The sequence below is a fragment of the Dendrobates tinctorius genome, unplaced genomic scaffold (genome assembly GCF_039654945.1).
Source record: "Dendrobates tinctorius isolate UK_male_01 unplaced genomic scaffold, ASM3965494v1 ptg000098l, whole genome shotgun sequence".
NCBI lineage: Eukaryota > Metazoa > Chordata > Amphibia > Anura > Dendrobatidae > Dendrobates > Dendrobates tinctorius.
This window is the reverse complement of record NW_027361766.1, coordinates 3,737,775-3,753,463: the sequence shown is the minus strand read 5'-3', so window position 1 is coordinate 3,753,463 and position 15,689 is coordinate 3,737,775. Positions and strand designations below refer to the sequence as shown.

Sequence of the window (15,689 nt, the reverse complement as noted above, 5' to 3'; positions counted from 1 at the left end):
CCTGTGGTGACACAGCATCCTCCCAGTCCAAACTCACTGCATCTGGGAGTTCCCTCAGCCATTTTGCCCCGGATCTGAGGGCATCAGCCCATGCGATAAATTACCACATTATGGAGCCACCTGCGTCCCCTTACTGCCACTATTTCTGTCTTTAGCTTCTGTTCCAAGACTGCTGTGGCTCTCTGCTGTTCTGGCCTGGTGCCACGGATGGCTAGGCTTCTCCCTTAACTAACGTTGCGTGGACACTGCTATCATTCCGGGCACTTAAGCCCATGCAGGCGGTTTGGACACCATGACCCAACTTACTCCTTTGAGGAAGTTCTCCCTCTCTTAGCTGCAGCTGACTCCTCCTATGATTAACTATTTTCTAAGTGGTTTTCACTATACTAGATTACATTCACTATACTACCTTATCTAGTGGCCAGAAATGGGTACTACACTTTCCCTAATAAAAAGTAAACAAAATAGCAAATATATACATTACAATATGTACACAACAGCATTGTTACAATACTAAGGAAAGGAGTGGGATATTACACGGTCCCAGTACACCCCTTACAATGGCATGGGCATGGATGGCTTCCAATGGGACTGGGGCACTAGTGTTTATTGATGATGTGACTGAAGACAGAAGCAGCCGGATATATTCTGCAGTGTACAGGATTATACTTTCTGCTCAGATTCAATCAAATGCAGCAAGTTTGATTGGATGGCGCTTCACAGTAGAGATGGACCCAAAATATACTGCAAAAGCAGCCCAGGAGTTTTTCAAGCAAAGAAGTGGGATATTTTTTCCAAATCTTCTTTTCAATTGAGAAAATCATAGCATACTGTGCTCAGACTCTAATTAAACTCTTATCAGAACTTGATCAGTGTTTGATTAGCATAATCGCCCCAATTCTCCATTCTGCCAGTCTGTGAAAATTGCAGTACAATTTTTTTTAACAGACTTATTGACTTGCATGGCTGAGTGTTATATGATTTTCGGATGCAAATCAGGCATGCAGCGATTTTTTTTCATGGCCCCATAGAATAACATTGGCCCACATGAAATCCGATGATTTGTCGGATCACACACGGACAGAAAAAATGGTCGTCTGCACAAGTCCTTCACCACATATATGGGCTATGTCGTTGAAATCCAAATCTATTGAAACCTTTATATCTTCTATCTGTTGCTGCAATCCGAGAATTTTAAATCATATTCAATTGAGGTGTTAAGTGCTCTGGGTGTGACAAACCCTCTGCCTCCTCAGGTTGGTTCTTTGCCCATCACCAGCCTGAGAATGATTGATAGGTTACCTTCTGTATAATGTCAGGTGCCAAGCATGGAAATCTCACAGTAAGCTATCAGTCAAGCTAAAGAGGCTAGTGTTGAGCTGGAGACTATCTCAGGAAGCAGAGGCTCAGAAAATGCTCTGTCACACCCAGATCATTTAATGCCTAATTTGAATATTAATTAATATGCTGATTTCTCAGCCCTGGCTCTCTCGGGGTCACGTAATATTATGCCATGTGATCTGTGTGACCAATCATCTCTGACTTAATTCTCCTATTGTCACGCACTATGTAGGGAAAGGTATTAGGCAAGGGGAACCAAAGACTAGGGAAGGGGGGAAGTGGATGCCCCTAGACTGATCTAACGTCACCCTGTCTGTCCTACCATCCCTATACAGATTCAGGACCTGTTGCCAAACAGGATACCTTAGTCCCTGTGTGACCCTGGCGAAAAGCCCTGCACTGGGAAGGACAGGATGAACACTAGTCAATTCCAATAACGCTAAAGACAGTAAGAATGAATGAAACGGGGTGGACACTTAGCTTGAGTAGACTCAGAGAGAGCCACCAACGCCCTCTAAACTCCACGAGGATGCTAGCAGACTGCTACAGCTCCAATCTTCAACAGAGAAGAGGAAAATAGGAAATAACACCCGCACCTCCCAACAAGAAGTAGGAAGTTATAAACAACCAGGTCCAGGTGTGGTCATTAGCACCGGGGGATGTGGCCACTAGTCTGCAAAGCAAACTGCGACCTTCTGCAGACTGATGTAGTGCAACGGTCTGCAGCCTCTGACACATCCGTGAAGTCACTGCTGATTAGCTGCAGGGATCAATGGCATAAGAACGACTGTAAAGGTGACGGCACCGGAGGGGAACATAAGTGTTATTTTATTGGGGGAAAACAGTGGATTACACCTTAAAAGCTGAAAAATATTAATTTATGTTTAATGAAGTACCCTTCAAATATCCCCATTCATATATATTATATATAGGAATGTTCATGGCTTCTGCAAGGAGTGTCAAATTGTAAAATATGTTACATTAGGAAAAATCTATTGATGTATGTTGCCATACGGAACCGAAGGAAATGCAAAAAAATAAGACAAACATGTACTTTAAGATGGTGGAGCGCACTCCATGCATTTCTGAAATGTAAAACTGATACGATCAGGCTATTCGCACTACTTCTTCAAAATTACAATGAATATTAACTATTTGCCTCCATTAAATATTCAGTCAAATGTAGCGTGCAGTGAGAAAGTGTCTTCCATGTGTAATCTACTTGGTGAGGAAGGTTCAATCACCCTTTAAGTAACTGATGAACCAAATAGCTATGCCATGAAAAATTAATATGTTTCTTCCCTTAGGAAATTGAAATACGCAAGTAATTTATGATTCTGCTTAAATAATGATGGCACTATAATTACTATGCAAACAAATATTGTAATGAGCAAGATACTTTCTGGACTATTGTGATATTTGAGCCATTTCTATATCTATAATTGCCTTAAATTGTCCGTCATCCACTTCGGTTTGGATGTCCCCGAATACCACAATCCACTGCGCCGCACCGGAAGTACGCCAACCGCCATATTGGGATACCAAAGTGATGGCCCTTCCATAGTACCACCAACGGGACACTGCCTGAACCCGCCCGCCGCTGCTGGACCCGCCGCCGCTTCTGGACCCGCTGCCGCCGAACCTGCCGCTGCTGCCTGCCCACCCACCTCTGCTCAGTCACAGCCAGCAGGAAAGACCGCGGCTTGTGGCCTGTGCGGGAGATGGGGTGCGGGCACCCTCTGGTGGCGCCGCACCCCATCTCCAGCACAGGCCGCAAGCCGCGGTCTTTCCTGCCGGCTGGCCGCCGCCAGGACCCCCCCGCCGCCGCTGCTGGTTTCTCTGCCGGACCCCCCCGCTGTTGCCAATGAGGGGGGTATCACACACACATATACATACGCACACTCACACGTACTGAAATACACACACATACTCACATATACACAGACATGTACTCACATCTCCAGCACAGGCCGCAAACCACCCTCATTCCTAATGGCTCTGACTGCACGGAGGTGGGTGGGCAGGCAGCTGTGGGACACACACACACGTACATGTACTCACACACATGTACTCACACACACACGTACACACACGTACTCACACACACACTTGCTCACACACGTACACACACACATGCTCACACACACTTCCCTCCCTATGCGATAGCATCAGGCACACCTCTAGTTTTTATATAAGTGGATATGATCTTTCAACCATATACACATATATTAGGCTACTTCTGTTGTAATTAAAGAGAAAGCATATTATAAGACACAGATTCATGAATACTTACTACTATATTATTATTTACACATTATTATATACTATATATGAAATATATTTTTGTGTGGTCTCTGAAGGGCATCCCCCTCTTCTCATCTTCTAAGCTGTTTCCATAACTTCCATATAGGTTATTGAAGAGAGATGTACACATGCAATGTGGCTGTCAGATCTAGCCGAGGTCTTTTTCTATATGTAGATGTAATTTTCAGAAGTAGGCTGCACATCTGACAGACATTTATGACATATCATGTGAATGTGCTTTAAATGTCGGAGTTGGAAATAACCCGTTAACAAAATACAGATATTAGGAAGGCTGTTGGCACACACTGAAATATTGTGGATTCCCTTTTTGTAGTGTTATCTACTACCCAATCTGCTTTTACTACCTATTCTGAGATCATAGTGTAGAGACAGATTCTGATTCCAGTGATGTGCCACTTATTGCTTTGTTTCTGCTGTTCTATTGATAAATCAGCAAGAGATTATCACTATAGAACTAGGGAACCTGCTGCCATGTAGTCCTCCATATTTATGCCCTCTATTTCACCCCGCCCTACCACTGATGGCAGCTTTCTGCCTATGCACAGCATACACAGAAAGCTGCCAATCCGTGGTGAGGGCGTGGTTATACAGAGCTTGGCATTGAGAGGACTGGTAGATCTGCAGCAGATAAAACAGTGATTTTATGAAAAAAGTACACATAGCCCGGTAAGTGACACATTGGTGGAATCAGGGTCTCTAACCCTACATCATGTTGCTGGACTAGCAAACATCTGGTGACAAAGTTTCTTTAAATCAAGCAATTTGGTTAATGCAGGGTGGACCATTTATATGGATACACCTACTGTAAATAAAATGGGAATGGTTGGTGATATCAACTTCCTGTTTGTGGCACATTAGTATATGGGAGGGGGGAAACTTTTCAAGATGGATGGTGACCATGGTGGCCATTGTGAAGACAACCATTTTGGATTCAGCTTTATTTTTTTTCAATGGGAAGAGGGTCATGTGACACATCAAACTTATTGAGAATTTCACAAAAAAAACAATGGTGTGCTTGGTTTTAACGGAACTTTATTCTTTTATGAGTTATTTACTAGTTAATGACCACTTATAAAATATGTTCAAAGTGCTGCCCATTGTGTTGGATTGTCAATGCAACCCTCTTCTCCCACTCTTGACACACTGATAGCAACACCGCAGAATAAATGCTAGCACAAGCTTCCAGTATCCATTGCTTCAGATGCTGCACATCTCGTATCTTCACAGCATAGACAATTGCCTTCAGATGACCCCAAAGATAAAAGTCTAAGGGGGTCAGATCAGGAGACCTTGGTGGACATTCAACTGGCCCACGATGACCAATCCACTTTCCAGGAAACTGTTCATGTAGGAATGCTCAGACCTGACACCCATAATTGATGGTATGGTGTAGTATATGGGGTACAAAGATAGTGAGGCCATTTTTCATCAATGGAAACCTCAATGCCACTGGATATCTGAAATTGCTACATGATGATGTGTTGCCCTCTTTATGCACTGAAGATGGCACGTTCCCTGAGTTTTTCCAGCAAGATGGTGCACCACCACATTATGGGTGTCAGGTCCGAGCATTCCTACAAGGAAACTGTCCCCCTTTGAATAGCATTTCTTTTGCTGTGTTGCTATCAGTGTGTCAAGAGTGGGAGAAGAGGGATGCATTGACAATCCAACACAATGGGCAGCATTTTGAACACATTTTATATTATTCGGCCCCTTTACTTTCAGTGCAGCAAACTCACTCCAGAAGTTAATTGTGGATCTCTGAATGATCCTATGTTGTCCTAAATGACTAATGATGATAAATATAATCCACTTGTGTGTAATCAAGTCTCCGTATAAATGCACATGCTCTGTGATAGTTTCAGGGTTCTGTTTGAAGCACAGAGAGCATCATGAAGACCAAGGAACACAACAGGCAGGTCCGTGTTACTGTTGTGGAGAAGTTTAAAGCTGGATTTGGATACAAAATGATTTCCAAAACTTCAAACATCCCAAGGAGCACTGTGCAAGCAGTCATATTGAAATGGAAGGAGTATCATACCACTGCAAACCTACCAAGACCCGGCTGTCCCTCAAAACTTTCATCTCAAACAAGGAGAAGACTGATCAGAGATGCAGCCAAGAGGCCCATGATCACTCTGGATGAACTGGAGAGATCTACATCTGAGGTGGGACAGTCTGTCCATAGGACAACAATCAGTCGTACACTGCACAAATCTGGCCTTTATGGAAGAGTGGCAAGAAGAAAGCCATTTCTCAAAGATATCCATAAAAAGTGTTGTTTAAAGTTTGCAACAAGCCACCTGAGAGACACACCAAACATGTGGAAGAAGGTGCTCTGGTCAGATGAAACCAAAATTGAACTTTTTGGCAACAATGCCAAACAATATGTTTGGCGTAAAGGCAACACAGTGCATCACCCTGAACACACCATCCCCACTGTCAAACATGGTGGCGGCAGCATCATGGTTTGGGCCTGCTTTTCTTCAGCAGGGACAGGGAAGATGGTTAAAATTGATGGGAAGATGGATGGAGCCAAATACAGGACCATTCTTGAAGAAAACCTGTTGGAGTCTGCAAAAGACCTGAGACTGGGACGGAGATTTGTCTTCCAACAAGACAAAAATCTCAAACATAAAGCAAAATCTACAATGGAATGGTTCACAAATAAACGTATCCAGGTGTTAGAATGGCCAAGTCAAAGTCCAGACCTGAATCCAATCGAGAATTTGTGGAAAGAGCTGAAAACTGCTGTTCACAAACAATCTACATCAAACCTCACTGAGCTCGAGCTGTTTGCCAAGGAAGAATGGGCAAAAATTTCAGTCTCTCGATGTACAAAACTCATAGAGACATACCCCAAGCGACTTGAAGCTGTAATCGCAGCAAAAGGTGGTGTAACAAAGTATTAAGTTAAAGGGGTCGAATAGTATTGCACTCCCCACTTTTGAAGCATGATATGTGGGAAAAGGTTGAAAAGCTCCAGGGGGCCGAGTACTTTCGCAAGGCACTGTAACACTATTTTTTATGCTATTTGTAGACATATAAGTTAAATTAAAGTAAAGGTTAAACTATTATCTAGCTCACACAATGTAGCATGATGAAATATACATGGGCATAATTTAATTGGATTTGGCAGCTAATCGAATTTAATAATAATAACGATACAAAAACATTTTGTAACGTTGATTTTTGTAATAACTAGATTGAGATTTTCTTGGTTTTGTTTTTCTTTCTTTATCTCTTACTCAATGATCTATTAGTCTATATTTCATATCATATTGCTTAATACAAGTGTATTTTTCTTGTTTACATGTTGATTGGCTTTTCCTATCTGATCACGTGCGCCGTTGACATATTGTGCAGGTAGCCAATGGCCATCACTGACCTTTAATGATCAGGACCTTTCCTTTCCTTCAGGAAAAACCTAAAGTGTTAAAAAGAAAACTACATGTCCAGGAATCTGATAGCTCGGTGGATTCTGAGGAAGAATATGTCTTCAGTCAGGTACAATAAATATTTTTTCTATCGAACTTTGACTTATTAAAATGAAAACTCTGACCTTTTTCAGCAAATAAAATTAGAGTAAAGTTGGCCAAATACACTGATATCTAAAGGATCGGCCAACAATCTAATGTGGCCTCCCAATTCTTCCCTGGACAGATTATATCAGGGAGTGTTATTAGCATAATCGATCTGATCTCTCACATGAAAGAATCATTGCTCGTGTTAAGCCCCCGTCACACTAAGCGAGATCACTAGCGAGATCGCTGCTGAGTCACAAGTTTTGTGACGCAACAGCGATCTCGCTGTGTGTGACACATATCAGCGACCGCCCCCCTGCCGGGTATCGCTGAACGTGCAGGAGTGTCCTGGGCCTTTTTTTGATCGTTGGTCTCCCGCTGGCCAGCACGCATCGCTACATGTGGCAGCAGGAGACCATCGATCAACGAGCTCCCAGCGCTGTAAGCAGACACTGGGAGCTGGTAAACAAGGTAGACAGTGGGTAACTAAGCGCCGCACGCGCTTAGTTACCGGCTGTTTACCTTGCATACAAGCTCCCAGCGCAAGCACGCTGGAATCCAGGGTACACAGCAGGTAACTAAGCTACGCGCGCGCTTAGTTACCCGCGTCCTCGCTGGTCCTGTTCTCAGATGAGTCTGCCTGTTTGAGAGCTTACCAGCGATCATGTAGCGACACACCAGCGATCCTGACCAGGTCATATTGTTGTCGGGATCGCTGGTGCGTCGCCATGTGTAACGGGACCCTTAGTGAGCCCATGTGAGAGAATATAGCTCAAACACAGAGCCAACCCACAAATAATATATACAACAGACCAGAAATAAAGACTCTCAGAGTAAACCTCCTAAATAAATGCAAATCTTTTTAATAAATATAGATTCTATACGTCAGCCACTAAATTAATGCAATACCTTGAAAACAATACAGAGCCCAGAAAAGTCTCCCATTTAAAGGGCATCTGTCACCCCCTGGGATGTTTGGTATAAGACCTATTAATATTGGAATACTGGTGATAGAAACCTGTATGCCTCATATTAGTTGTGTTGTTGTCGAAAAATCTTACATTCTTTTCTTATGCTAATGATTTCTTCTAGGCTTCGGGGTGTGCGGTGCCTGGAACAAATCCCTGCCTCCTGACTTTATTATAATGCTACCCCCTCCCATGCATGTCAGTTATGGCACCGGAATCCCGCACCTGCACTCCCTTCACAATACATACCTTTTCCTCTCTTCTATGGGCACTGCATTCAGAGATCTTCTGCGCAGGCGTTGTGCTCTCCCTATTTCCTCCCTGCATAGTCTTTGCTATGTAAACATGGTTCCTAGTGATGACTATGCAGGGAGGAAGTGGGGAGAGCACCGTATCGGCACTCATGTCAGAGGTCAGTGACTCGCTGGCACCTGCACAGAAGATCCCTGAATGTGGTACCCATAGAAGAGAAGAAACAGTACCTATTGTGGAAGGTGTGCAGGGTGGAGGCAGGGTATTCCAGCACCAAAACTGATACGCATGGGAGGGGGGTAGTATTATAATAAAGACAGGAGGCAGAGAGTTCTTCCAGGCACTGCACGCCCTGGAGTCTGGAAGAAATAAGTAGAGGTGCATATCATACCTGCAAATACTTACCTCACACTCAGCCCTTACCTGAGCACCATTCAGGAAGTAAAAAGAACCTGGGAAGCAGAACAAGGCTACTCACGTTTGGATTTTTTCAGTTACCTTAAACTCATGGAGACTTGTCCATTTTTCCAGTATCATGGATGAAAACAGCCAATACAAGTCTACTGTAAGATCGGTGATAACTACGTACAGCCCACGGATGGTATCTGTCTGCCATGCGTATGCTCTCAGTATTTAACATGGCAAAGCATAGGAGGAGCTTTGTAATGTATTTACCCATCTATGAAAAACATTGTTTTTACCATCCGTGTGTAATCAGACACACAGACCGTACACGGATCCAAAACACTGATGACACCTGTACCATTTTTTCACATACATGTTTAAAAATGTATGTGTGAATGAGACTTAAACTCTTCTGAGTCATCTTTATCTTATCTACTTCTCTCTGAGTATGGATGATTTTCCCTTTTAGGACAGTCTCATGGACATTCCCGAATGTTAGAAAGTATATATAACTGTATAGATGATCGAACCTTTTGAAATGAGAGCGAGGTGTTTTTTTTTTGGCCACTATGTGCAAAAGGAATTGCAAACTGCTTGAATTCATGGGGACCTGCGAATTTCAGCAAATATAACTTGAATTAAATTTGTCACGGATTGATCAGATCACCTCTAAAGAACAGTTGAATTTATTTCCTACAATAAATATTTGTATGCTATGTGTCACGAGTGTGTCACGCCAACCTGGGAGATTTGGGTGTAGAAGATCACTGTTTATTGAGAATCACAGATCTTCCATTTAACCTGTCTATTTGGATCCAATATTAAATGAATTTTATTTCCTTTGGTGCTGAAGATTTTAACGACCTTTCCTATACTGGTAAGAATCTGATCTGGTCATTAACTCTTCCTATAAAACCTAGCCAGACCCACTTTGACCTGCCTGTGAAAGCTCCGCTTCCTTGCTCTTAGGAGACGCTGTGCTGAATAAGAGTTGTTATTGCTATTAGAGATTCGCCTTCCTGTGCTGTGTGCTAAAGCTAAATAACTGAAGTCTGGAGTTGGAGCTGTGGTGTTCTGTAGTTTGCTGTTGTATGTGTGTGTTTATCTCCTGTTCCCTTTTCCCCATTTAGTTTATTCCTCCGTGTCCCTATCCTCCTCCCTATTGTTGGTCAGTGCTTTTGTATGATAGAGGTTTCCTGTTATCCTTCTTTTGTCTTTGTGTCTGGTTTACCATTCATTTCTGTCCCATGCTTCATGGGATGGGAGAGGGAACAATTTAGGGTTTTTACAGGAGCATAGTAAGGTCAGAGACTCAGGCCTCTCTACCTTTAAGAGTACTCCTGAGACAGGGATAGTTAGGGTCCCAGCTCCAGGGACAGTATGAGGACCCTCTTCCTTACTGATGACGACCATCACAGCGTGACACTATGGTTGTTGCTTTCTTTATGGAAAATTCTAATCAGTAACACTCAATTTTTTGTTTTGATGCATTATGTTAGTCAATGAATTTGAAAATTGCTAAGCAGGAGATATGAATTGAAATCAACTTGTGGATCTTTTTTTTACATTTCAGAGATCCAGATCTGGGGTAAGTTGCAGCTCCCAGAATTATACAGTCTCTCATCAAGACTCTGAAAGTACTCGGCAAGAATCTGAGACAGAAGATATGCTTCTAGATGACTTACTGCATGGACCCCAATGCCGATCATCATGTGAGAGTGACACTGATGAAGACCTCCCACAGGACTATGCAGGAGGAACCAGGAAGTATCCAGCAAAGGATGTATTTCAACTGGTGAGAAAAAAAGCCGGATAATTTATTAAGATCACTTGAACACTTTGGTAGATTTGTTGTCATACACACAAATAAACACACTTGCATACATGTAGAAACAATACTGTGCAAAAGTTTTAGGCAGATGTGGAAAAAATGCTGAAAAAGGGAGAATTCTTTCAAAAGTAGGAGAATGGAAAAAATTATCCAATAAAACCAAACTATCAGTTAGTCAAAGGGGAGTTGATAACTAGCTGATCGGTGGGTGGTCCACAGCCACAGTATGCAGGTCAGACATCTGCCACTGGTCCATTCATTCTCCATGGGAGTGGCGAAAAAAAGCCGAGCGCAGCACTAGGTGGGTCACCTGCTGCTCCATTCTAACTATAATAAAAGTTCCGCCTTCTGTGTTTCGGTGCAGATCATATTGGTTGGACCTCACATATTAACAAATTTTCACCTATCTTGTGGCTATATGTGAACTTATTTTCGTCAGACAACCCCTTTAATAGATTATTTTTATCAATTCACAAAATGCAAAATGAATGAACAAAAGATAAAGCTAAATTAAATCAATATTTGTTGTAACCCTTTGCACCTTTTGCCTTCAAAGGAGAAAAAATTCTTCTAAGTACTTGCACACAGTTTTGAAGGAACTTGGCAGGGAGTTTGTTCCAGATATCATAGAGAAATAACCACAGATTTTCTGTGGATGTAGACTTACGCAAATCCTTCTGTCTCTCTGATATCTCAGATGTACTCAAATATGTTAAGATCAGTTCTCTGCAGACAAACAAAAAGCCAGCGACATTAAAATAAATCCCAAATATTTTTTATAACTACATCAATGCCAAAAAGAAAAAACAGATTGTATCGGTCCCTTAAAAGACAGTAATAACAAGATAATTAGAGAGGACAAAGAAAAGGCTGAGATATTAAACAGACACCTTTCATTCATGTTCACCAATGACCTGTTTGTTCCAGTGATCTTTCAACAAGGAAAAAAAAAATCAAAGTTCACCATCTGATATAATTAATTTAACACAAGTAGAAGTCCACCTGCATCTGAACAAATTGAACATTGACAAATCCCCCAGCCCAGATGGAATTCATCCACGGATACAGAGGGAATTGAGCTGAGTAATTGAAAGACCACTGTATCTCATATTCTTAGACTCTCTTGTAACAGGGTTGGTGCCACAGGATTGGAGGATGGCTGATGTGGTACCAGTATTTAAAGGGAATCTGTCACCCCTTTTTTGAGATATCATATAATGATATCATTCAATTGTGTGTCACATAAGGATTCTCTTAGTACTTTTGCTTCCCCCTGACCCCGCATCTTTCATGCATAAATACCTTTTTTATATCGGTTCAGATGTATGTAAACTGCCACGCATTTCTTCTTGTGTAGAGCAAGACAGGGAGGGGGGAGCCGGTGAATAAGCCCCGCCCATCGGTCCAGACCGCGGCAGTTTACATACATCTGAACCGATATAAAAAAGGTATTTATGTATGAAAGGTGCGGGTCAGGGGGAAACAAAAGTACTAAGAGAATCCTTATGTGACACACAATTGAATATCATTATATGATATCTCAAAAAAGAGGTGACAGATTCCCTTTAAGAAAGGTAAGAAGGTGGATCCAGGTAACTACCGTCCAGGAAGCCTGACATCAGTTGTGTGCAAAGTTTTTGAGGGCATGATAAGAGATGATCTGCAGAGATATATTGCAGAAAATGATATAATAAATGACAACCAGCATGAATTCATGAAGGGTAGGTCGTATCTAACTAACATGTTGAGCTTCTATGAGGAGGTTAGCGCAATTCTGGATGCTGGTAATGCAGCTGATGTGATTTGTCTGGACTTTACAAAGACATTTGATACTGTACCACATAACAGCCTTATACTGAAGCTACAAGGCAGGCGGAGCAAGGTTAGTGAACCCTCTAGACCACAGAGGACTCTGTGGAAGCTGAACCCTAGAAACCAGCCGGACAAGGACATCAGATGAATAGCAAGGCTTTATTCAGGTTTAAAGCAGGTGAACTCACAAGGGAAAACCCCCTGGTCTGAAACATAAAATACCCCCGAGCGAGCTACTGGTGAACGAACCCCTATACAGGGATAGACCTGGCACAGCCTAGGAAGCTCAGGTGCAACAGCTTCAGAGACCAGAGGGTAAGACCCAAATGGGACAGTGGTACTGTGAGAGGGGGAGCGAGAGGTCCAGGGAACCAGAGAATGAGAACCAGCAGGGCCCAATGATACCGTCAGTGTCCGAAGGTAGATGCTAGGTATTCGGGTAAACGGCACTAGGGAAAAAACACTGAATATTAGTTCAGGCAAGGCAGAATAAGCAAGCGCTGATCTGGGACCTGAGAACAGCAACTAAGAACAAAACATATAGTTGCCCAGGCACCTCCCATAGGAAGTGAGGAACTTAAGTATGCACAGACCATCACAGCACAGACAGCCACAATAGAAAACAGGTGTCCTGCTGCTTTAAGTATGTTCAGGAAGTGGGGCGCTCCTCCTAAGAGCATTTCCAGGAGACCTGCCAAGGGGATGCAGATTCCTAGCAGGGAATAGAGACGCTGATCATCTGGAGCCACAGACAGGGTGAGTGAGGTGCATAACGCTGCGTGAGGAGCGCCGGTCTCCCTGTCCATGAGACACCGGGCCCGTGGCTGAGGGCATGACAATTAGAAGATCATCAAAAAGTTAATTTCAGTTCTTCAATGCAAAAAGAGAAACTCATATTATATAGAGTTATTACAAACAGACTGATCTATTTCAAGTGTTTATTTCTGTTAATGTTGATGATTATGGCTTACAGTCAATGAAAACCCAAAATTCATTATCTCAGTAAATTAGAATACTTTATACCACCAACTTGAAAAATGATTTTAAAATCCGAAATGTTGGCCTACTGAAATGTATGTTCAGTAAATGCACTAAATACTTTGTCGGGGCTCCTTTTGTATCAATTACTGCGTCAATTCGGCGTGGGATGGAGGCGATCAGCCTGTGGCACTGCTGAGGTGTTATGGAAGCCCAGGTTGCTTTGATAGCAGCCTTCAGCTTGTCTGCATTGTGGGGTCTGGTGTCTCTCATCTTCTTCTTGACAATACCCCATAGATTCTCTATGGGGTTAAGGTCAGATGACTTTGCTGACCAATCAAGCACAGTGATACTGTTGTTTTTAAACTAGGAATTGGTTCTTATAGCAGTGTGGACAGGTGTAAAGTCCTGCTGGAGAATTAAATTTCCATCTCCAAAAAGCTTGTCGGCAGAGGGAAGCATTAAGTGTTCTAAAACTTCCTGGTAGACAGCAGCGCTGACTTTTGTCTTGATAAAACACAGTGGACCTACACCAGCAGATGACATGTGTTCCATAAGCCATCATTGATTGTGGATACTTCACACTAGACCTTGGAAATCAAGGAAGAGAAGGAAGAGAGGATAGACAGACAATCCAAGCTGCTTGAGGTCTAGAGTGAAGTTTCCACAGTCAGTGATGGTTTGGGAAGCCATGTGAAAAACAAACGCAAAAACGAAAAAGGGCTGCAGTGTGAAGGGATTAAAGGGAATCTGTCACCAGGTTTTTGGCACCTTATCTGAGAGCAGTAGAATGTAAAGACAGAGACCCTGATTCCAATGATGCGTCTCTTACTAGGCTTCTTGCCGTAGTTTTGAAAAAATAACTGTTTTATCAGCAAGAGATTATGTCTAGAGGACAACTAAGCCTGCTGCCTTGCAGTTCTCAATATTCTTGAGCACTATATAATCCTGCTCTACCTCTAATTGGCAGCTTTCTGGCTTTACACAGCGTACACAGAAAGTAGCCAATCAGTGGTGTGGGTGGGGTTATACAGAACTCAGCATTTAGAGAACTGCTAAATCTGCAGCAGATTATATAGTCATTTTATCAAAACTGCAACTTTCAGTAAAGTAGGTTCCCTTTCTTTTTAAATATAGGATAACCTGTGGCATCTTATATTTGTTCTGCAGAACCACCTGTTTTGGCTGCAAGGCACAAGTCCGACATCTGAGAGAGTTAGTGCAATCATATGGGAGAAGAATGAGTGTAAGAAGGCGGATATGTCGGTACTGGATATCAGCGGGATCATCGTGAAACAAGTAAGGGTTTGGTACACTGTTATATACCATAATGCGGACAACTTACGGTAGTTTATAACCTGCAGGTATAGTTGACAGCATAGCTTTACATACACAACAGCCACATTATTTAAAGCTCAGTTTTTCACAATTCCTGACATTTAATCCTCTCTTAGGTCTGTTAGCACGCACTAGTTTAGACTAGTTTATGAAATGTTAGCATAATATTTTAAAAAATAAAAATTACACACAGGTGGACTCAATTTACTAATTACGGTATGTGAAACTGGTCACTCAGGATTTTATTTGGGGGTATCAGACTACGGAGGGCTGAATTAAAATACCCCTCACAATTTTCAGATTTATATTTTTAAAATAACTAGAAAACCATGCATGATTTCCTTTACACTTCACAGATAGTTGCTTCTTTAAGTTGGTATCTGATAAAATCCCAATAAAATGCATTTAAGTTTGTGAGTATAATGTGAAAAAATGTGGAAAAGTTCACCGGATATGAATATTTTTTTCAAGGCACTGTAGTTCATATCTCCACAACTGTCCAAAACAAATTTACCACTGCTTAACTTGTCCAGTAAATGCCACTAAAAATGCCAGAAATGGTCTCTTCACATGACATAAAATAAAAAATTACCAAAAAGTCAAATGTATCCCAAAATGGTGTCAATAAAAATACAGCTCATTATTCAAATAGAAGACCTCCTAGAGTTCTGTGCTCAAAAAAAACTGAAAAACTCAGAATATGATACAAAGAAATGTATTTTCTTTTTAAAAAGTGATTTTTATGTACAAAAGTAGCAAAACATAAAAAGCCTTCTAAATTGGCTATCACTGTGATTGTATCAATCTGTACGATAAACTATAGCTTAATTTATTCTGAATAAAGGATACAACGACAAAAAAAAACACAAAAAGCTTTGCAAATAACTCCACTACAAAAACAATAAATAAAAAAAG

General features: G+C 41.9%; 1 protein-coding gene across 2 annotated transcripts in view; it reads left to right on the top strand.

Moving 5' to 3' along the window:
• Positions 1–15,689, top strand: part of PHTF1 (putative homeodomain transcription factor 1) — a 196,844-nt gene that overhangs the window by 104,665 nt on the left and 76,490 nt on the right. For both annotated transcript variants that reach the window (XM_073587060.1, XM_073587059.1), the window contains exons 10-12: positions 7,087–7,173; positions 10,389–10,610; positions 14,607–14,735. In XM_073587060.1, coding sequence (XP_073443161.1) covers positions 7,087–7,173; positions 10,389–10,610; positions 14,607–14,735 — 438 coding nt within the window. The remainder of the gene's footprint in view (positions 1–7,086; positions 7,174–10,388; positions 10,611–14,606; positions 14,736–15,689) is intronic.